At 49.1% G+C, this 20214-nt stretch overlaps 1 protein-coding gene across 2 annotated transcripts in view; it reads left to right on the top strand.

Moving 5' to 3' along the window:
* SMARCC1 (SWI/SNF related BAF chromatin remodeling complex subunit C1) overlaps positions 1 to 20214 on the top strand; it is a 64355-nt gene that overhangs the window by 15420 nt on the left and 28721 nt on the right. For both annotated transcript variants that reach the window (XM_030266911.4, XM_041714195.2), the window contains exons 5-20: positions 232 to 324; positions 1576 to 1645; positions 2606 to 2675; positions 3893 to 3968; positions 4571 to 4696; positions 5071 to 5189; positions 5743 to 5867; positions 6568 to 6627; positions 7303 to 7340; positions 8340 to 8461; positions 9976 to 10047; positions 13599 to 13712; positions 14366 to 14519; positions 14922 to 15035; positions 16414 to 16473; positions 19776 to 20034. In XM_030266911.4, the coding sequence (XP_030122771.2) occupies positions 232 to 324; positions 1576 to 1645; positions 2606 to 2675; positions 3893 to 3968; positions 4571 to 4696; positions 5071 to 5189; positions 5743 to 5867; positions 6568 to 6627; positions 7303 to 7340; positions 8340 to 8461; positions 9976 to 10047; positions 13599 to 13712; positions 14366 to 14519; positions 14922 to 15035; positions 16414 to 16473; positions 19776 to 20034 (1672 nt within the window). The remainder of the gene's footprint in view (positions 1 to 231; positions 325 to 1575; positions 1646 to 2605; positions 2676 to 3892; positions 3969 to 4570; positions 4697 to 5070; positions 5190 to 5742; positions 5868 to 6567; positions 6628 to 7302; positions 7341 to 8339; positions 8462 to 9975; positions 10048 to 13598; positions 13713 to 14365; positions 14520 to 14921; positions 15036 to 16413; positions 16474 to 19775; positions 20035 to 20214) is intronic.

Genomic DNA, 20214 nt, shown 5'->3' with positions numbered 1-20214 from the left:
CTCATGTACAGCTGTTTCAGTGCATAATAAAAGCCTGGGCAGGCTTTGCTGGGGAGCTGTGTGAAGGGACTGTCCCTCTCCCAGGGCTCCTGGAGCTGGGATCACTGACCTGGGTCACTCCCTGCTCTGGGTTCTGTTGGAGTTCCAGCACTGGGGATTTTTATAGGAATATTCTTATTTTTGCCACAGATCACCTCCTAATTCCTTGTTCAACTTGCTGTTTTCTCACAGAACAACTGTCTGAGCAGACCAACCATCTACCTCATCCCTGACATGGAGCTGAAGCTGGCCAACAAGCTGAAGGACATTGTCAAGCGTCACCAGGTGAGTGTCACAGCACAGCTGTACCCAGGGCTGCTCAGCTCTGAGGGACCCCCTGCCTTAGCCCTGGGGGCTCTGAGGACACAGGCAGCAGCAGCAGCTCCCTTGTGGAATGGTTTTTATCCTCCCCTGTGCTCTAAAAGCACACTGGGATCTGCTGCCAGATGGCTCTGGGTGACTGGGGGCATCCCCAGCTGATTTATTGTCCAAACCTGGGTCTGAAGCAGGGAGTGAGGCAGCTGTTCCAGATGTGTGGGACAGCAGAAGGAAGCTTCACTCCTGAAGTGCTCGTTGGTTTCTGCTTTATTTCACTCTTTGGTTGCTGGTGCTGAGCAGAGCCCAGGCAGCCTCAGGGAGCCTTGCCCTCGTAATTCCAGGTGCTCAAGGATGACTTGAGCAAGATTAATGGCTTCATCCTTAAAAACATAAACAGTCTTCTCACTTGTCTGGAGAGAAATAACCTGGAGTGTGACCTCTGGATGGTCTGATGGCTTTTGTGTCAGGACAATTCACAGCTGTAGCCAAAGAGTTTCTTTTCCAGATTTAATGTATTTCCTGTGTTGCGATTATGAACCATTGTTTCAGCCTCAGTTGGGCAGATTTTCACAAGTTGCTCTTAATTATTTGGCTGATTCAGGATGGGTGTTATTGCTTAAATTAGAGTGAATGAGTCAATTTTCCTTTCATAAAGGAAGTCTGTAGTGAGCTCCACGCTGTATCCATGAGTGATTTAAGGGATTTTTAAAGCAGCTTTGTCTCTACGGGGATGTGAGGAGATGAAAACAGAAATTGTCCCTAATTCTGCTTTTTGGGCTTTCCTTTGCTCTGCCTCTGAATTCTCATCTTGTTGCTAACTTTGCTTCATTGCTGTGGTGGTTGTTTTCATTTTTTTTTAACCCCTTGCTGTCATTTCCTCACTGCCTCATCTCATTGCTCCCTGGTATCCCAAGTCCTCCCTGCTCCAACTTCTGTTGTTTCCCAGCTCCCTCCTTTGCTGCTGCTCAGAACTGCCCCTGTCCCTTTGCTGAGTTGTGGGAACTCTTGCCCTTCAGCCCCTGACCCCAGAGTATCCCACTCCCACAGCACCATTCCAATTCCTGCTGCTGCCATCCAAGGATGGGTTCTGCAGCTTGTTGTGCTGTTAAATCAATCTTACATGTTTATGGATGTAAGTTTTGAACACCAGCTGCCTTTTGGGGTGATGTGCTGAGGGTTTCTCATGCAGTTGCTCCCCTTCTCCCATGTTTCCCACAGGGAACAGTCACTGAAGAGAAATCCAAGGCTACCCACCACGTATATCCAAGTCCTACCTCAATGGATGATGGTAACGTTCTGTGGCAGTTTTTAAGTGGGAATAGTCTTGTAATTAATGCCATGAGAAGTTGTGGAAGTGCTCACCAGGGCTGTTCCAGCCTGCTCCTGAGGAACACTTGCTGCAGTGTGGATAATGTGTGTGGGGAGGTTTAGGCTGGATTTTTGGGAAGGTCCCTGGAGGGATTTCAGAGCTCTGTGGATGTGGGACACGGGACAGTGCTGAGGAGTGGCTGCACTCTGATCTTGGAGGGCTTTTCCAGCCTCAGCAACTCCCTGATTCCGAGTTCCTGGCTCTCCAGGAATCCTTCAGGGAATGCTGGTACAGTCCTTGTGTGTGGGTGGCGAGGAGAGCTCCTCCATGAGGCTTGGCTCTGTTCAAGTTCATTCTGCCTGCATGAAGTGCAAGGTCCAAAAAAAGCAATTTCACATCTACCTCTTTCAGCAAATAGCAAAAAGCATTTCTTCCTTTTTCATCTTAAATAAATTCAATTACCTGGTGGGTCATTGTCCTCAAGCCCAAGTTGCACAGACAAAAATAAATCCCTTTTTCCACGTTCCCTGGCCTGTGCTGGCCACTAGATGGAAGTGCTCCCTGCAGTTTGCAGGGATCAGGAATGGTTTGTCTCTGTCCCTCTGGCAGCACCAGCTCAGCCCTGTGTGTGTCTCAGGCTCTGAGCCCCAGGTCACACTGTGGGGAGCAGCCCAAAATTCCAGCTGGGATTAGAGAGACAGGTTCACATCCTTGGGGTTTCTCCTGTAATGCTTCTCTGGGCTCTGTTTTGGGGATTTGGGGTGCAGGGTTTGGTACTTAAGAACTGCAGGGATGGATGGGATATTGGGAAGGAATTCCTGGCTGGAAGGGTGGGCAGGCCCTGGCACAGGTGGCTGCCCCTGGATCCCTCTGACTCTGGAAAAGTGAATTGTTGTGCTTTTCCCTCCACATCTCACCTGGATCTCATTCCCTTTGCAGATGAGTGGTTGAGACCTGTGATGAAAAAGGACAAGCAGGTGCTGGTACATTGGGGCTTTTTTCCAGACAGGTAAAAAAAAAAAACTGGGGGGACAGCAAACCCTGAGTCTTAATGTTTGTTGATGAAAAAGTCTTGGTCCCAGTGTGCTAAGCTTGAAAAGAATTAACCAATGATTCAAAACTGCAATATCCACATCCATTTGTGGCACTGGCAGGTGGGTGAGGCTGGAAAAGGAGTTCTTCTGCAGAGCCACAAGGAACTGGTTGGAAATTGAAGCAGATTTTAAAGCTGGAATGAGCCTTTCCTTAAACTTTAAAGGGAGAATTTCCAGTCACCTGGCTGAACTCTGCCAAGGAGATTTCACTCCAAGGGTTGCCTTCAGTCAGGTGCAAGTGACTGTTAAAGCACCCCTTTGAGAAACCTGCCCTGTGCTCTTGGAACATGTTAAAATTCAATGTATGTGCTGATAGGAACTTCACTGTATTTGCAATAACTGGTTTCTGAGCCCAGGCTGTGGAAGATCAAAACATTGATAAGCCACTATTGACTTCTGTTTAATTAAGTTTTTCAGGCCACTAAAATCTGTTCACACACACATTCCTAGGCACTCTATCTCACATGGGGCTTTCAGTGGAGGAGAGCAAACAGTAATTACACTGAAGTTTTCTATTTATACAGATGAAGAGCCTTTAAATATTTTTATATTTCTATCAGTAGTCAAGCTTTTATTGGCGTTTTTAAACCACAAAAACGCCACAAAACAGGATAAAGCCAGGAATGCTGTGTGGATATCTCTCCTTGCACCTGACTCCTCCCTGGTCCTCAGCACCTGGTGCTGCTTACAAAGGACTTTGGCTTTTGCTGTTGCTCAGTGCAGTTTGTTAATAAATAGACTTTTGAGGGAATCATGTGGAAGAGTGAATATAAATAATGAATGGTTTCTAGGACGGAGTGCAACTTCTTCCCTTCCAGGAATCCAGTAGCTCTTGCTTTGAAGTCACAAGAGCAGAAAGAAGTGAATTAGGGCAGGGTTTGGTTGGGTGACTCAGAACTGCCTTTACGCCCTGAATCTCTCCAGACTTGCACTTGGAGCTGGTTCACAGAGGATTTTTACATCCTAATGTGCATTAGATGCCCTCCCTGTGCCCAGTTCCTGTGGCACAGAGCAGGATTGTTCCCTGAGGGAAGCCCTGCAGTGCCAGCAGTGAGATCTGCACGTGCCAGAGCTGCTGGAAAACCATTGCTGGTGTTCCTGGTGGCTGAGCTGCTCTCTCTGACCCCCCCAGCTACGACACCTGGGTCCACGCCAACGAAATCGATGCAGAAATCGAGGACGCCCCGATCCCCGAGAAACCCTGGAAGGTGAGTCTGGCTCAGTCCATGGGAGGTGAGGTGAGTCTGTAACCCACTGGAAAACAGGATTTTTGGGTATAAACCTTCCTAGGAATAGTCAGAGATAACTGTGTGAAGTATTCATAAGTCAGTAATAGCTTGTATAAATGACCCTAAAGCACCAGAAGGTTTTTCAGCCATATGAACCAAACTAGCTAAAAGTGGATGTTATAATCCTGGCAGTTGGTTTTGTCCCTCCAGGGAATGGCCAACTCTTCCTCACTTTTTGGTGTTTGTGGCACACCTGCCAAGGGGATGTGTGTATTTAGGAGGTTTTGATGGCAATTTTCAGCATCCAAAGAACACTGGTAACCCAGAGCTGCTGTCCCAGCTCTCAGAGCTGACTTCACACTTCAGGAGGCCTGAAAATGCATGAGGAGCAGAGGTTGAATTCTGAGTCCCGTTCATCCCTTGTGGTGCTGCCTTGTGACACTGCCACAGCATGTGTGAAACCAGAGGGATTGGGACATTCAGACCTGATAAAGCTCTGGGAATGTCTTTAATCCTGGGAGGTCTCTCATGGAGTTATTTCTTCCCAAAGCATCAGCCTCCCTGTGTCTCCTGTTGTGCAGGTTCATGCCAAGTGGATTCTGGACACGGATGTGTTCAATGAGTGGATGAATGAGGAGGATTATGAGGTGGATGAGAACAGGAAATCCGTGAGCTTTCGCCAGAGGATCTCCATGAAGAATGAGGAGGTGAGTGGTGCTCTGCCGAGGGGGACCTGGGGGGACAGGAGTGTCCTTTATCTCTGCATGCATAGAGCTGGAAAAGGGAGGGATCCAGGGGGAGCTCAGAGCCCCTGGCAGGGCCTGGAGAGGCTCCAAGAGAGCTGGAGAGGGGCTGGGGACAAGGGGTGGAGGGACAGGACACAGGGAATGGCTCCCTCTGCCACAGGGCAGGGATGGATGGGATATGGGGAGGAATTCCTGGCTGGGAGGGTGGCAGGCCCTGGCACAGGGTGCCCAGAGCAGCTGTGGCATCCTGTTTTGGGGTGGGTTAAGGAAGGATGCAGCCTCCAGCTCTGCAGTGGGAGAATTTGGGAGTAACTCAGAGCTCTGCTCCCTCCCAGCCCGTGCGGAGCCCCGAGAGGAGGGACAGGAAAGCAGCAGCCAGCACAAGGAAGAGGAAACATTCCCCTTCTCCACCCCCCACTCCTGTGGAGTCCAGGAAAAAGACAGGGAAGAAAGGGTGAGTGTCTGGAGGTTTCCACAGGCCTGGGATTTGAGGTGAAAAGAAATGAGGAAAAGAAGAAATTTAAGAAATGTTTATGGGGAGAGCTCTGTGACCTGGGGTTCTGTAATTATTTCTGGATAGCCTTGAGGGATTATTCCTGAGGAGTATGTGCAATTCCTTATTCTACCAGTATTTTACCCAAAGAAAAACTTAATTGCTATTAATGAAATAGTAATAAGGAAGTTTTAAATAGTAATTAAAACTTAATTACTAACTATGGGGTATTATGTGTGGGTGTGGAGGGGAGCACTTCAAAGCTAAAAATTCAGGTCTTGTTTATGGACCTGTTGGACTTTAATAAGACAAAACTGGAGTTTTATCAAGAATGAGTTGATAATGTGAATTCCTCCTTCCAAGTGTAAAGCCCGAGTTGGAGTCTGTGAGGAGATGTGGGGCTGGTTCTGCCTCTGTTCCCAGAGTGGTTTCAGGAGGGTTTGACCCTCCTGTCCTGGCACCTGAGCACTGTCCAGGGACGCCTGGCACAGCCCCTGTGTCTGCTCTGTTCCAGCCAAGCTGCTCTCTATGGCAAAAGGAGGGGGCAGAAGGAGGAGGATGAGCAGGAGGATCTCACCAAGGACATGGAGGATCCCACCCCAGTACCCAACATAGAAGAAGTGGTACTTCCCAAAAATGGTAAAATACAAGAACACTTTGGGCTCTTTGAATGTTAGAAATTAAACTGCATTAAAATTTTGCATATATTTTGTCAAATCTTTGAAATACTCCGTGGCCATGGGGCAGGTGGTCTCTGCCCATAAATTTATCTGGTCAGGCATGTAACAGCTGAAAAGGGCAGCAGTGTCACCTCCTTTTGGCCTTTCAAAATACAAAACTACATTTGTAAAAGACACTTCTAAAAATAGATGTGCAATGATCTGCTTAGATGTTTCATTTCACGGGCTCATGCTGGGGGAAAGAAATGGAGTTTTCTGGAGCAAAGTATTTCCCTGCCAAGCCCCCAGAAGAAGGATGTTAAATGGGTGGAAAATGTGCTATGTGTCAAGTGCTTTTAGTTCTTTTCAGGGAAGTGTTGGTGTGGGCAATAATAAGTCTGGGGAAAAGAATTCCTTGTGCATCCCTGGCCCCAGATAATTGTGGGAGCCTCTCCTTTGGGGTGTTCTTGGTTTGGATCTGCACTGCAGCCTTGCTGTGTGTTGGGCAGGTGGGGAGGAGCGGGGCTGTCCTGCTCTCTGAGGAGCTGGCAATGCAGGGCAATGGGACAAACGGGCCCTCGTGCTGCCTGTGAACTCCTGAACTGCAGACAGAGCCCAGGGAAATCAGGCCAGGCTCAGAACTCCTGTCTGCTGCTCTCTCATCACTCCTGTTCTTGCAGTGAACCCAAAGAAGGACAGTGAGAACACGCCGGTGAAAGGAGGAACCGTGGCAGACCTGGGTAAAGCCCCTGCAGCCCCAAGCCTCACCCTCACATCCTGCTTGCAGTCAATCTTTTAAAATATATTTTAAGTATTTCTGAATCCCTCCATTTAAAAAGCAATCCCTACTTTGACTATTTTGTTGAATTAATTCATATTTCATGCATATTCAAGTTCCATTGTACCAGCTCTTCATTGCAAGGCTGTTCCCTCATAGGCTGCGGTTATTTTTATTTTTTTAACATGACATACAAGCTCTTTTCTAGCAGTTTTTTTTTTTACTGGGAATCAGGGTAAATCACAGGTTCCCTGAGCTTTGACATGAGATACAAACTCGTATCCTGTGTCTTATTATATATATATTAATATATATATAAAAAAATATATATTATATATATTAATATATTAATATATATTATTATTTCCCAGACACTGGGAAAGGAAGTAATTAATTATGCATCCTGAAGTGTTGAGAAAGTCTAATTATCCTTTCTCTGTATTCTTACCTGTTTCCTGGTCTGGGATAGGTAAAGGTGTAATTGCTGTAGTGATATGGGATCCACTTTGTTTCCCCCCTCCCTTCCCTTCCGAAAGAAATGAAATGTCCTTTCCAGTTAAATAGTTGTGTTGCTGGAAGGGCCTGTGAGCATTTAAATGAGTTTATTGGTGTAATTCTCAATGTTTTTACCTTTCAGATGAGCAGGATGAGGAGACAGTGGCGACTGGAGGAAAGGTAACAGCACCTGCTGCTTCCTCAATTTGTTAACAACTGAGATTGTACAATCCCACATGGTTTAGGCTGGAAGGGACCTTAAAAAACACCCAGTGCCACCCCTGCCATGGCAGAGACACCTCCCCCTGTCCCAGGCTGCTCCAAGTGTCCAGCCTGGCCTTGGGCACTGCCAGGGATTTCCATCTGGGATTTCCATCCTGGCCCCTCACCAGGAAGATTTCCTCCCCTGTATCCAGCCCTGCCTTCTTTCTCCTTGAAGCCATTCCCTGTGTCCTGTCAATATCTTAATCTCACCTTCAGCAACTTGACCTGAACTCATTTTCCAGGGATCTGTAAGATTAAATCAGTTATTGACAGGATTGAGGGTTTGTTATTGCAAAACTCTCCAGATTCTGTGGCATGACTTGGTATTTTTAAATCTGGTGTATTATAAAGGAGAATGAGGAGACAGATGCCGAGTGTTTTCCAAGAAGCATTCTTCAGATGAGAGGTTTTTCAGAGGTTTTGCTTTGTTTTTTAGATTTTAAGACTAAATCTAAACCCTGCTTTGGCTTCCTGATCATTTCAATAGAGCTGCAGGGTAGTTTCTGTATTGAATTGCATGCCAAGCACTATTTTTAACAGATGTCAGATCACTGAACGTGCTCAGAGTGATACTTGTTGTCTTTGGGGAAGCTCAGATAAAGATCTGATCACAGATAAAGATCCATTATTGACACCAGTGACTCCTCAGGGTGTGCCTGTGGGACTTGGCTGTTTTTAACATCGCTCAAACAACACCTGAGGTGTTTTGTGCAGTTACTGATGAATCCTGACCCTGTTTCGCTGCCTCCTCTGTGCCCTCCTCACCATCACTTGGGGTCAGGAGTGGGAAATTGAGTTGCAGAAGAGCAGCTGCTCACAGGAGGCTTGGGTGGAGAGGGCCCAGAGCTGTCCCAGGAGGTGGCCTTGGGGAGCCCCTGTCCTGCCTCACCCTGCTGTGTCCCCCTGTGCCCCCAGGAGGACGAGGACCCCAACAAGGGCGACCAGAGCCGCTCCGTGGACGCGGGGGAGGACAACGTCACCGAGCAGACCAACCACATCATCATCCCCAGCTACGCCTCCTGGTTCGACTACAACTGGTGAGGGCTGGGCTGGGGTGCCAGGGGTGCCAGGGGCTCGTGTGCCACGCTGGCTGCTGCTGCTGCTGCCTGTGGCTCCTTCCCCAGGGAGCACCTCCTGAGGAAGGGCTGCCTGGCTGAGCGTGGCAAGCCCAGGGCACACACACCACCTCAGCATGGCCAGCTCACCAGGAGAGGCAGGAGGGCCTTTGTAGGGTCAGCACACCCAAGGAAAATCAGGGACAGAGGACCAGACCGTGTGGTGGGCACAAGGATAAGGATGGGAGGGCACAGGGCTGGCACAAAGGGCGCTGAGCTGCAGGGAAGACGGGGCCAGCCACCAGGAACACCACAGCCAACGACGGTACAAGGATAGGAGAAACCACCAGAATTTGGGACATTTCAGGAAAGGAACTGGAGTGGTTCGTGGTGGTGTGCAAGACTCCATGGGGAAGTCTTCTCCTTCAGCCTAGGTTGGGAAGACTCTATGGCAAATTCTTCCAAGGCGAGGCTCTGGGGGGTTTCCCTCAGAGGGAAGGATTCAGAGGATTCCACAACAGCCCTGGGGATTTCCCTGATGGGGAAGGATTCAGAGGATTCCACAACAGCCCTGGGAATTTCCCTTAGAGGGAAGGATTCAGAGGATTCCACAACAGCCCTGGGGATTTCCCTTAGAGGGAAGGATTCAGAGGATTCCACAACAGCCCTGGGGATTTCCCTCAGAGGGAAGGATTCAGAGGATTCCACAACAGCCCTGGGGATTTCCCTGATGGGGAAGGATTCAGAGGATTCCACAACAGCCCTGGAAATTTCCCTGATGGGGAAGGATTCAGAGGATTCCACAACAGCGCTGGGGATTTCCCTAAGAGGGAAGGATTCAGAGGATTCCACAACAGCCCTGGGAATTTCCCTTAGAGGGAAGGATTCAGAAGATTCCACAACAACCCTGGAAATTTCCCTCAGAGGGAAGGATTCAGAGGATTCCACAACAGCCCTGGGGATTTCCCTCAGAGGGAAGGATTCAGAGGATTCCACAACAGCCCTGGGGATTTCCCTTAGAGGGAAGGATTCAGAAGATTCCACAACAGCCCTGGGAAGTTCCCTCAGAGGGAAGGATTCAGAGGATTCCACAGGCCGGCTTCATTTAGTTTTGTTTTCTCACCCATCAGCCTGGGAGCTGAAGGAAGTGATCTTGTTTAGGTCTGGTTCCCATGTTTTGTGCTGAATCTTTCTGGCCCTTCTCAGGGGTTGGGAATGAGGAAGAGAATTTCAAGCAGCAGAGATATTCACTCTGCCTCCTCAGTGGTTTTGCTTACATTGATTTCCCTGTAATTCCCACCTCAATTCCTTTCTCTCTTTTACTTCTCTACTGATTGTCTGACCATTCTGTGGTTATCTCTACTACTGAAAGCCTTTTTGTTGTGACTTTGAGGAGAAGTCACCGATTCCAGAGGGAGGACATGTGTTGCAGCTGGGAAGCCTCCTTGGAGTCAGGGCTGTGTCAGGATCTGACACCTGAACTGCTTTTGTTGCAGCATCCACGTGATTGAACGTCGTGCGCTTCCAGAATTCTTCAATGGGAAAAACAAGTCCAAGACTCCAGAAATGTGAGTAAAACCTGGGAAAATGGGCAGTGACAGCGTAACAGAATAAAGGAGCTTTCCATTTCATAAATCCTGTGGATACAGCTGGGTGTGTGTGAGGCTGATACTTCCTGTAGGGCCTGAAAGAGGGACAGAGCCGCTGACAAGGTTTGTACATTGTTGTGGTAAAGGTAAAAATTTCAACACCAAAGTGGTATTTACCAGTGGTTATTCAGGGAAAATAAAACTACTTTCCCCCAAGAGATACTGGAACAAATTCTTAACTCTGTGTGGTACAAGATGTGATCAACTCCCAAAGTCATGTTAAAATGTCATGAAAGGGTAGAAGTGGAACAGTTCTCCCTATTCCTCCTCTCTCCTCATGCCATGCTCCATTTCTGTATTTCTGTGTGTTGTAGATCCTGTCTCAGGCTGTGGAGTGAATTTTCTGTTTTGAGTTTGGTTATTCAGAGTGATCTTGAAAGGGCCATGGATAAAGCAAAGATAGTCAAAGGCTTTTGAACAATATGCTTGTTTCTATTAAGATGATCCTAAACCCTGAGATTTAACATCAAAAAATCCTTGTTTTGGACACCAGTGTGTGCTGGTCAAGGTGGGCAGTGGGACTGGCCTGGTTGGGGTCACTTTGTCCTGTTGTCAAATCTTGGCTTGGTTCCAAAGCAGCTTTTGGGGATTTTATAAGGAGTGTTTTTCAATCCAGTACTATAGGAAGTGTCTGAGGTGTCTCCTCATTGTCCTGATGTCATCTGGGCCCTTCATTGCTCGTACACAGCATTCCTTGGAATCCTAGAATGGTTTGGGCTGGAAGGGACCTTAAAAACCACCTGGTACCATCCCTGCCATGGCAGGGACACCTTCCAGGTGATCCAAGCCCTGTCTAATGTGGCCTTGGGCACTGCCAGGGATCCAGGGGCAGCCACAGCTGCTCTGGGAATTCCAGCCCAGCCAGGAATTCCCAATTTCCCACCCAGCCCTGCCCTCTGGCAGTGGGAGCCATTCCCTGTGTCCTGTCCCTCCATCCCTTGTCCCCAGTCCCTCTCCAGCTCTCCTGGAGCCCCTTCAGGCCCTGGCAGGGCTCTGAGCTCTCCCTGGAGCTTCTCCTCTCCAGGGGAACATTCCCAGCTCTCCCAGCCTGCAGAGGAGAATTCCTGCAGAGGTTGTCCTTGTGCTGGATCTCCCACCTCAGCTGTGGCTGTTGGTCTGTGATGCTTTGGGTCTGGTAAAGAAACACAAATTAGGGACTGTCCTTTTTCCTGGGGCCCTGGTGGTGTTTGTCCCCTGCCCCAGGAGGTCCCTGGGGTGCAGCCAGGTTGTGACAGGGCAGAAACAGCTCAGGCTGGAATGGACCAGCAGGTTCTGGCTGGAGAAAGGGGCAGTTTTGGGCTCTGAACAAGATGAGGCACTGAGATGGGGGCTTGGAAAATGGGGATTGCTCCTCCTTGGAGTCTTTCAGGCCTGCCTGGACAAAGCCCTACGAAACCTGGTGACAATTCATGGCTTGAGCAGGAGCTTGGCTCAGGCACCCCTGAGGCTCCTGGCACCTCCAGGGATTGCCAGTCCTTGCTCTGTCCTCACAGCTGCTCTGCATGTGTGAGTGCAGAGTGAGCACAGCTGGATCCCAGAGCCCCAGCACGGCTTGGGGGCCAGGGACTGCAGAGATCCCCTTGTTCCACTCCCTGCCATTGCAAAATGGGTTTGCTCCAAAGTTCATCCAGCACTCACTCTGTTCCAGCAGTTTTGCTGCCCAGGAGATTGTCATTTGGGGGTTTCTCAGAGTGAGAGGCAGCAGACAGCTGCAATGTGGAAGGAATGTTTCCCTCCTGGATCTCTGGTCCCTGTGGTTGTCACTGCAGGCCCAGGTGCCCTTCTGCAGCTGGCATCACAGCCCAGTGCTCCTGCTGCTCCTCCTGGGCTGCCCCTGCCCATGGAAGCAGCCTGGGGACTCCTGCCAGCCCTCCTGTCATCCTGGAGATCTCCTTGTGGTGCCATTTCAGGGTTCTAGGAGCAGCACGTGGTCCTGGTTCTGTTTTCTTTTGAGATAAAAGGGGAATATCCCTCTGAATGGAGATGAGTGGCCTCCAACTGAACATTCTGGCCAAAACACCGTGCTGGAGGAGCTCACACAGGTTCATCCTTGTGACAGCAGTGCCTGGGGTGGGCCCTGGCTGAAAAGGGATTCAGCTAAACCCTGCTTGACTTCCCACTGCTGACAGGGCTGGGCTGATGGGTCGTGTCATGGCTCAGAGCCATCTCCCTTCAGAATCAACCTGGGGATGCTTCTGCCTTGGGCTTCTCTCTCCACCTCGTGCTGTGACCTTTGCTAATAAATACTAATTCCTGCAGCCAGGACCTGCTCCTGGGCAGGTTCTTCCCCTCCTCCCCTGGAGCATTCAGAGATGTTCTCAGTGTTCCTCTGTGGAAGAAGCTCCTTTTTGTTTCTTGCCTCCCCAGCATCCCACACGGAGCCAAACACCTACTCCAGTAATTTTCTTCCAGCCAGTTGCACATATGATCTGGTCAGGAGGAAGATGTGGGATTTTGGCAGGGACATGTGCTTGCAGCATCTGCCTGCTCAGGCCTTGCCTGGATGATTTATATTTTTGGTTCCCAGCTGCTTCACACTGTATGTGAAACATTTCCCCCCTGGAATTTTCCAAAGGCAGAAATCTGCTTTAAAACCACTGTTTTACACACAGCTTTGCATTGGGTATTTACTAGACAGAGTGCTGCAATAATTTGGGTACAAAAGGACCATAAAGCCCACCTCACTCCACCCACCTGCCATGGGCAGGGACACCTTCCATTGTCCAGGTTGCTCCAAGCCCCATCCAGCCTGGATTGTGCCATCCTGTCTGTGGCAGATTGGGTTTGTTCCCTCTAAGGAGCAGGGCTATCAATAATTTTATGGCAGGTTATTTTCTTCAGGATAATTTGTATTAGGAAGCACCAGTACATTCCAGAAACTTCCTGAAATGGGGGAATCTCTCAGGGATTGTTTCTGCTCCAGCTGTTCCCAGCTGTGCTGGCTCTGGGCTCTTGTCCTCTGCTTTTCAAAGATCTTTTCTTCTCCATGTTGCTGCTCCAGTCTTTCCTGCCTCATCCCTTCATCCATTAAAAACTCCACATTCAGCCACAGCAGTGTTCCATCCACTTCTCCTTTTCTGTGCAGCTTTTTTCCTTCACACAGGGATGCACAAGGATTATTTCTCCTGTTCCTGTGTGAAGACCAGACACTGTTATTTTCATCCTGCAGCTTCTGTTCTATTGTGGGACTATTTGATCTGTGACCAAGTTACAACAGATAATTGTGTGATGCACAATTTAAACATGTTTCCATGTGCTGCTAATCCAAACACAGGAGAAAACCCAGAGTGAAACAGTCTGGAAGAGTGTGAATTCCACTCACCTCTCGGTGTTGATGCGGGTTCTGAAATTGCACCAATAAAAGAGCTCTGTTGGTGTTTCCTGGTCGGTGTTTGGGGGTTGGGTGTTGAAATGATGCTCTGAGCTGTGGAGGAGCTGAGGGGACACAGCTGGTGGCTGTTGTGTTGCAGATACCTGGCCTACAGGAACTTCATGATCGACACATACCGGCTGAACCCGCAGGAGTACCTGACCAGCACAGCCTGCAGGAGGAACCTCACCGGGGACGTCTGCGCCGTCATGAGGTGCCAGCCTGGGGCTCCTGGGCGTTTCGGGCATCAGCAGCAGTCGTGGATGCTGAGGGTGGAAAAGCCCTCCAAAAACTGAGCCCAGCCCATCCCCATCCCCAGCACAGCAGTGCCACATCCAGGCCTTCCTTGGGCACCTCTGGGTCACATCCCTGGGAGCCCCTGGCAAGGCCCAACCACCCTTTCCATGGAGAAATTCCTTCTGGTGTCCTCCCTGACCTCCCCTGGCCCAGCCTGGGGCTGTTCCCTCTCCTCCTGTCCCTGTTCCCCTGGCTGTCCCCTCCTGTCAGGAGCTGTGCAGAGCCACAAGGTCCCACCTGATCCCCCTTTTCTCCAGGTTGAGCCCCTTCCCAGCTCCCTCAGGAATTCTCCTTTCCCTTCCCTGGACACTCTCCAGCCCCTCAGGGTCTTTCTTTGGGGCCCAGAACTGGACACAGTCCGGCTTTGGTTTATCCATCACACTGCAGTGCCCTCAGGTGTGCACACAGCCCCTGCTCTGGGATTTGTTTTGCTGTTTGGGATTAATGAAGGACTAGAGGAGCTCCTGGCTCTGGATTTGATCCAGAAACATCAGCTCTGTTGGTGCCCTCCCACACGAAGCACAAGCAAAGCTGTGGTGGCAAAGGCTGCATTTGTGCTGTTTTTCACAGGGTCCACGCCTTCCTGGAGCAGTGGGGGCTCATCAACTACCAGGTGGATCCCGAGAGCCGCCCCATGGCCATGGGGCCCCCCCCGACCCCCCACTTCAACGTGCTGGCCGACACCCCCTCGGGGCTGATGCCCCTGCACATCCGCACGCCCCAGGTGAGCCCTGGGCCACAAGGGACCTGGCACTGGTGTCCCCCTGGCTGGGCAAGTGTCCCCATGGCTGGACAGCTGCGGGGAAATGTCCCCATGGCTGGGCAGATGGGGGGAAATGTCCCCATGGCTGGGCAGATGTGGGGGAAATGTCCCCATGGCTGGGCAGATGGGGGGAAATGTCCCCAGGCTGGGCAGATGTGGGGGAAATGTCCCCATGGCTGGGCAGCTGGGCCCAGCATCTGGGGCAGTTCTGTGCAGAACCACTCACACATTGCTCAGATATTTGTTTTAGTGTCTTGGGCTTGTTCAGCTTCTCTGTTCAGTCCACATTCTGTTGAGTGTTGGTCTGAGAACCTTGGATAACTTTCAATTTGTGCCACTCTCCCCTGTAACACTTGTTCCCAGGTTCCAGCTGCCCAGCAAATGCTGAGCTTCCCTGAGAAGAACAAGGAGAAGCCAACTGACCTGCAGAACTTTGGTCTTCGCACAGACATCTACTCCAAAAAGACTCTGGCCAAGGCAAGTGTCCAGGGATTCTCCCTCCAGCTCCCAGTGAGCTTTGTTATTCCTCAGGTGTCCCCCACTTTGTGTCACTGAGGTGGCTTGTGTTGCTCCTCCACTCCTGGTTTAGATGTTTTCTATCCCTGTGCAGGACACTGCAGTGAGAGGTTGTGCTGGAGTTCTGATTTTATGGGAATAAAGACATGGGCAGCTTCCCAGAGCAGCCCTCAGATGCCAAACTCACTGTGTTCCTGCTTGTCCTGCTGGAATGGTTCAGCTTCAGGAAATCATCCAAGGATTTAGGACACAGAGAGCTTCCAGCAGGATCTCTGCCTCTCCTGGTTTTCAGGCTGACAAACAGGGACCCCATTCCCACTGGTTTGGGCGTCCTGGGCAGCTGCAGGGCACCTTTGGGTGCTGTCACTGCAGAGTGTTACAGGGTAGTGAAACTCAGAGGCACCATTGCAGTGGTGTGGTGATTGCACAACCTCCTGCTTTTCCCTGCTCCCTGTGTGTCCCTGGAGGTGCTGTGGGAATGCCATGGTACCTCAGCACAGCCCCAGTGGGAATTGGGACTCTCCAGAGCTGGGTAGTGCCCCTCGGGGGTGGCATCAGGCTAATTCCATGTCATTGGTTCATTGTCCTCAGAGGTCATTGTTTAAACCAAAATAATAACTATTTAAACACTATTTACCACTTCAGACCATCCTTTAAAAACCTCACAAACCCAAACCAGTTCCAGAGGTATTTTTATAAGGCTGGTTCCATCTCACATTTCATGGATTGACTTATTCACTTATTAGGGAAGATATAAATACTCTCCAAATTGATAAATCTGTTGCTGTTCTGGGCTCTGGCTCTGTTTACAGGAGCTGTGAACTGGAGCAGGTTTGTTGGCAGATTGCCCTGTTTGGGTTCTGTGTGCTGGGGCTTTTGGCTGTGGAGAGCAGCAGTTGGGTGACTCACATTGATTAATGTTCTGTGTGGGTTAATGAGCTGTTTGAAATGCATCTGGAGATAACATTTATTATCCTAAATAGCCTTTTCCTCTCAGTCCAGCACGGAGCCATCCAGCGGTGCTGATGTTCCCTGGGAGCAGGGCCACAGCTGTCAGGGGAAGTTCCACCATGAATTTGGAACTTTTGTGCAATCTGAGCAGTTTACCACGAGGTCTAGATTTGGGAGCAGCAGCCCTTGGAGCAGATGATCCTGCTGGAATCCCGCTGCCTTCTCACACAGCCCATCCCCCTGTAAAGAGCTGTTATTTTTCTACTGAGTTACATCAAATCACAGCTCCTTCCCCTTCCCTCCTCAGTGTTTTCTCCAAGGTTTTGTGCAAGATGTGCTGTGTTTCACCTTTTTTATTTTATTTTTTTTTTCCTCCTGTCTTTTGTAGAGCAAAGGTGCAAGTGCTGGCAGGGAATGGACAGAGCAGGAGACACTGCTGCTGTTAGAGGTGAGTTCATGAGGCCAAGCCAAAGGGCAGGAAACCAAGCCAGGAGGGGTGAGTCAGGCTTTAAAAATCCACATGTGCATTTTTGGTGTTAGATGACAACTGCCCTCATGGCTACACGACTGTTGCTACCAAAAAGAGATGGCAGGAACATCTCTGTGAGAGAGGGGCTGCCTGTGTCTGAGGTTGGCTTCTAACTTGGACCTGCAAGCCAGAAATGAAGCATTTAAGAATTTTGTATAAGTCAAGAACAGGTTTTGCAGTGCAGAGAAGTGTTTTCATTCAGCAGGACTCACTGACAGTGTGAAATAATGTCACTAATTCAAATAGTGGTAAATAATGCAGGTAAAGGTTTACCTGGTACTCAGATAAATATTTGGAAATTTTGATTTCCAAGCCATGCCATAGCTTAGGGAAACAGTTCATTTTGGTTGAGAAACAGCTGAGGCTGCTGAGAAGGAAGTTCTTCGGTAGCTCCTTCATCCCATCTGTCTCCTCCTTTTTTTTCCCTGGAGCTGCACTTGGGGTGTTCTTTGAGCTTTTTCTGGAAGTCTACAAAAAAAAAAACCCTGAGATGACTCCTTGAGGTACCTTATAATGCAGGCTGGTGTCCCCAGGTGGCTTCAAGTGAAGCTGTGGAGCACACGGGGGTGGTTGGATGGATCCCTGGAATTGCAGTGGGGATGGAACCCTCCAGAGGAGCTGCAGAGGGTTCTGGCCTCTCACATCAGGGCAGTTGTTCCTCTCTGCTTCAGCAGAAGAAGAATCTCAGTGGCCTGAAATAATTTAAAGTGCTGCCACTTCTGCAAAGAGAAGATCTTCTCCTCGCAGGAACATTTTCCTGATCTAGAGGCTGCATGGCTGATTTCTTTCTTTTAAAATAATTCAGAGTTCTGAGGATTCCAGTTTGGGGCTCTGTTTTTGCTGGTTTTATTTGCAGAGCTCAGAGCAAACTGCAATTGCCTGGTTGTTTCAGCTTTTTTGTATTCCCATGTGTCAATAAACCTATTGAGAAGTTATTTTCCTGGGGAAAAGCCTGGAGGATGGACCTGTGTCAGTGCCAAATCAGCAGCTGTGATTTAGTCTTCACACATATGGAGTGTGGTCATCAAACAGCCAAAATCTCCCTTTTTTTTTTCTATTTATTTTAGGTTGATATTTGCTGTTTAGCCAATACTTTTCTATTGGCACATGGAAAAAATTTACTTACAGGGTGCAAACAGCTTTTTTCCATGGCATTCTTGTAAGGAGAAACAAGGCTAATGCCTTGATATACTGACTTCTTTCCTTTCTTATTCATTTAAATATATTATTTAAATATTTAATATTAGTAGTACTATTATTTAAAATTAATTGGCTTGTATGTTTTTAGCTTATGGTCATACACTGTATATTGTAGCCCAATAAAATACTCTAATGACATATTATGTGTTTAAAACAAACCAAACCTCCCCCCTAAATCTTGAGATTGCAATTCTGTTTAATGAGTTTAAATTAATAATGGTTTTGTTCCTCCTTTTTCATGGACTTGCTCTATGAATAAATCAGTAAAGAGTATATCAGTTCAAGCATAAGTAATTCATCTGTAACAAGCCAGCTCAGTCCAATTAAATCCTCAGGGCAGCTTTGGGCAAATAGGCAGCGAAGTTCCAAATAATAAATCGTATCTGAAATATAATTACTGGCCTTCTGCCTGTTGACTGAATAATTTGGGGGAGGAAATAGAGGTTTGCTCCCCAAACCACCCTCCCTGCACAGCCCTGTGCGTGTCTCCACGGCTCAGGCAGAGTTAAATGCATTTTCAGCTATTTTTAGGAAGGACATTTATTGCGCGCGAGGGTTTGTCTGGCAGGAAAACAACAGACGGGGAAGGAGGAGGAGCAGAGAGCAGAAATTTGGGAGCTGAGAAGCAGAGCTGCTCTCATGTGCCAGTGGGGTTAAAAATGGAGACGGGGACTGAGAGCCTGAAGTTAGGCAGAGGGAAATAAAGGCTGAGCAGAGAGTGAATACCTCCCCTGAGTGTGACAAGTTAAACTGGGAGAGAGACCCTTAAGCCAGGTTTAAGCTTAAATCACTCTGGGAAGTGCTGCCACTGAGGCAGCTTGGGCACGTCTCTCCAGTTTGAGCCACGTTGGATCTCTGATGCTTTTGGATTGAATTATCTGTCCTTGTAGCCAGTTTGCTGCCACGGCTTTGCAAACAGGAGCATTTTTTGCAAACATTTTCATGGCCTCAGCTGACCCTCTGCAGCCACCATGTGCCTGAGGGCCCCGTGCAGGTTGAGATTTCTGGGAGTTCTCAGCCTTGGGGGAAGGATTTACTTGGGGAAAACTCATTTTCACGCTGAACATCTTTTGCCAGAAACTCAAATGGGTTTTTGCCTTTTCTGGGTGACTGCACCATGAGTCCTCTCAGAAATGTAAAAGTTAATGGTTCAGGGTATGTCAGTATTTATTTTATACTGTACAGATACTGCACTAAAACAATATTCAGGGAAAAAATGGATTGTTAAGGAGTAATAATTTATTAGGCTGTGACTTGGAGGGTTTTACAGGATTAATGTGTTGGTTTTTCAGGAGCTAGTGCAGGGCCTTCAGTAGCTCCTTGCTGTTGAATTGTTTTAAGACATTTCTTGAGAAAGTTTAAAAATTAAATTCAGAATTAATGTCTTTGATATGATCTGCAAGTTCTTACTTTATCAGATTCCTTATCTAGCCAGTAATGACTTGTTAGCCCTGATATTAACAGAAATTACACTGTGCACAGCTCTTGCAGAGCTGATCTCTCCTGGCTTCAGGATCTGGGATAGATTTCCCTTTTCCCCTGGTCTATTTGTTTGATGCTTTTCCACTTCCATAGCGTCTGTTGGATCTAAAGACTGGATTTCACCATCACAGCCAGTCTGCATTTAGAAATAGAGAAATGGATCCTGTTCCTGCCCCAAAGAGCTCCTGTGTTCAGAGGGGGAACAGGACTCCTTGGAGGGAGTGCTGGAAATTAAGGATTGTGAGACTTGGTAGGAAAGGCAGATTTAGTTGTCTGTGCAAGCAGAATGGGGAAACACCTATTGTGCAAATATTAGTAAATGCCAAGTCTTCCAGCAATTCTTTCTGATCCCTGTGGCTTCAACCTCACTGATACCCCAGGGAAATTCTCACATATAATTTTGATAGTAGAAAACCCCCATTTTTAGTGGTTGCCTGCTCCCCATTCACCGCTCCATCTTGCAGTAACCACTCTGGATGATCTTCCTGCCCACAGCCGCGTTGCTTCCCCCGAGTAGCCGCCGGTTTTGCCTTTTGCAGGCGCTGGAGATGTACAAGGACGACTGGAACAAGGTGTCGGAGCACGTGGGCAGCCGCACGCAGGACGAGTGCATCCTGCACTTCCTGCGCCTGCCCATCGAGGATCCCTACCTGGAGAACTCGGACGCCTCGCTGGGGCCCCTGGCCTACCAGCCCGTGCCCTTCAGCCAGTCAGGCAACCCCGTCATGAGCACCGTGGCCTTCCTGGCCTCCGTGGTGGATCCGCGCGTGGCCTCGGCCGCCGCCAAGGCCGCCCTCGGTACAGGCCGGGCCCCGTCCCTCACACCCCCTTCACCCCACCTTCCCCACCCTGTGTGTGCTGCCCCTCCGGCCACAGACTCCTCCACACGGGATTTGGGGGTGCAGCTCATGGAGGAAAAGCTCTGTTCTCCTGAAATCCCGTTTGCAGCCAGGCTGTCCTTGTGGGGCACAGCTGGGC

This window comes from Taeniopygia guttata, chromosome 2 (assembly GCF_048771995.1).
Source record: "Taeniopygia guttata chromosome 2, bTaeGut7.mat, whole genome shotgun sequence".
In the NCBI taxonomy this organism is placed as follows: domain Eukaryota; kingdom Metazoa; phylum Chordata; class Aves; order Passeriformes; family Estrildidae; genus Taeniopygia; species Taeniopygia guttata.
Note: the sequence above shows the minus strand (reverse complement) of the source record. Positions and strands in the feature narration are given on the sequence as shown.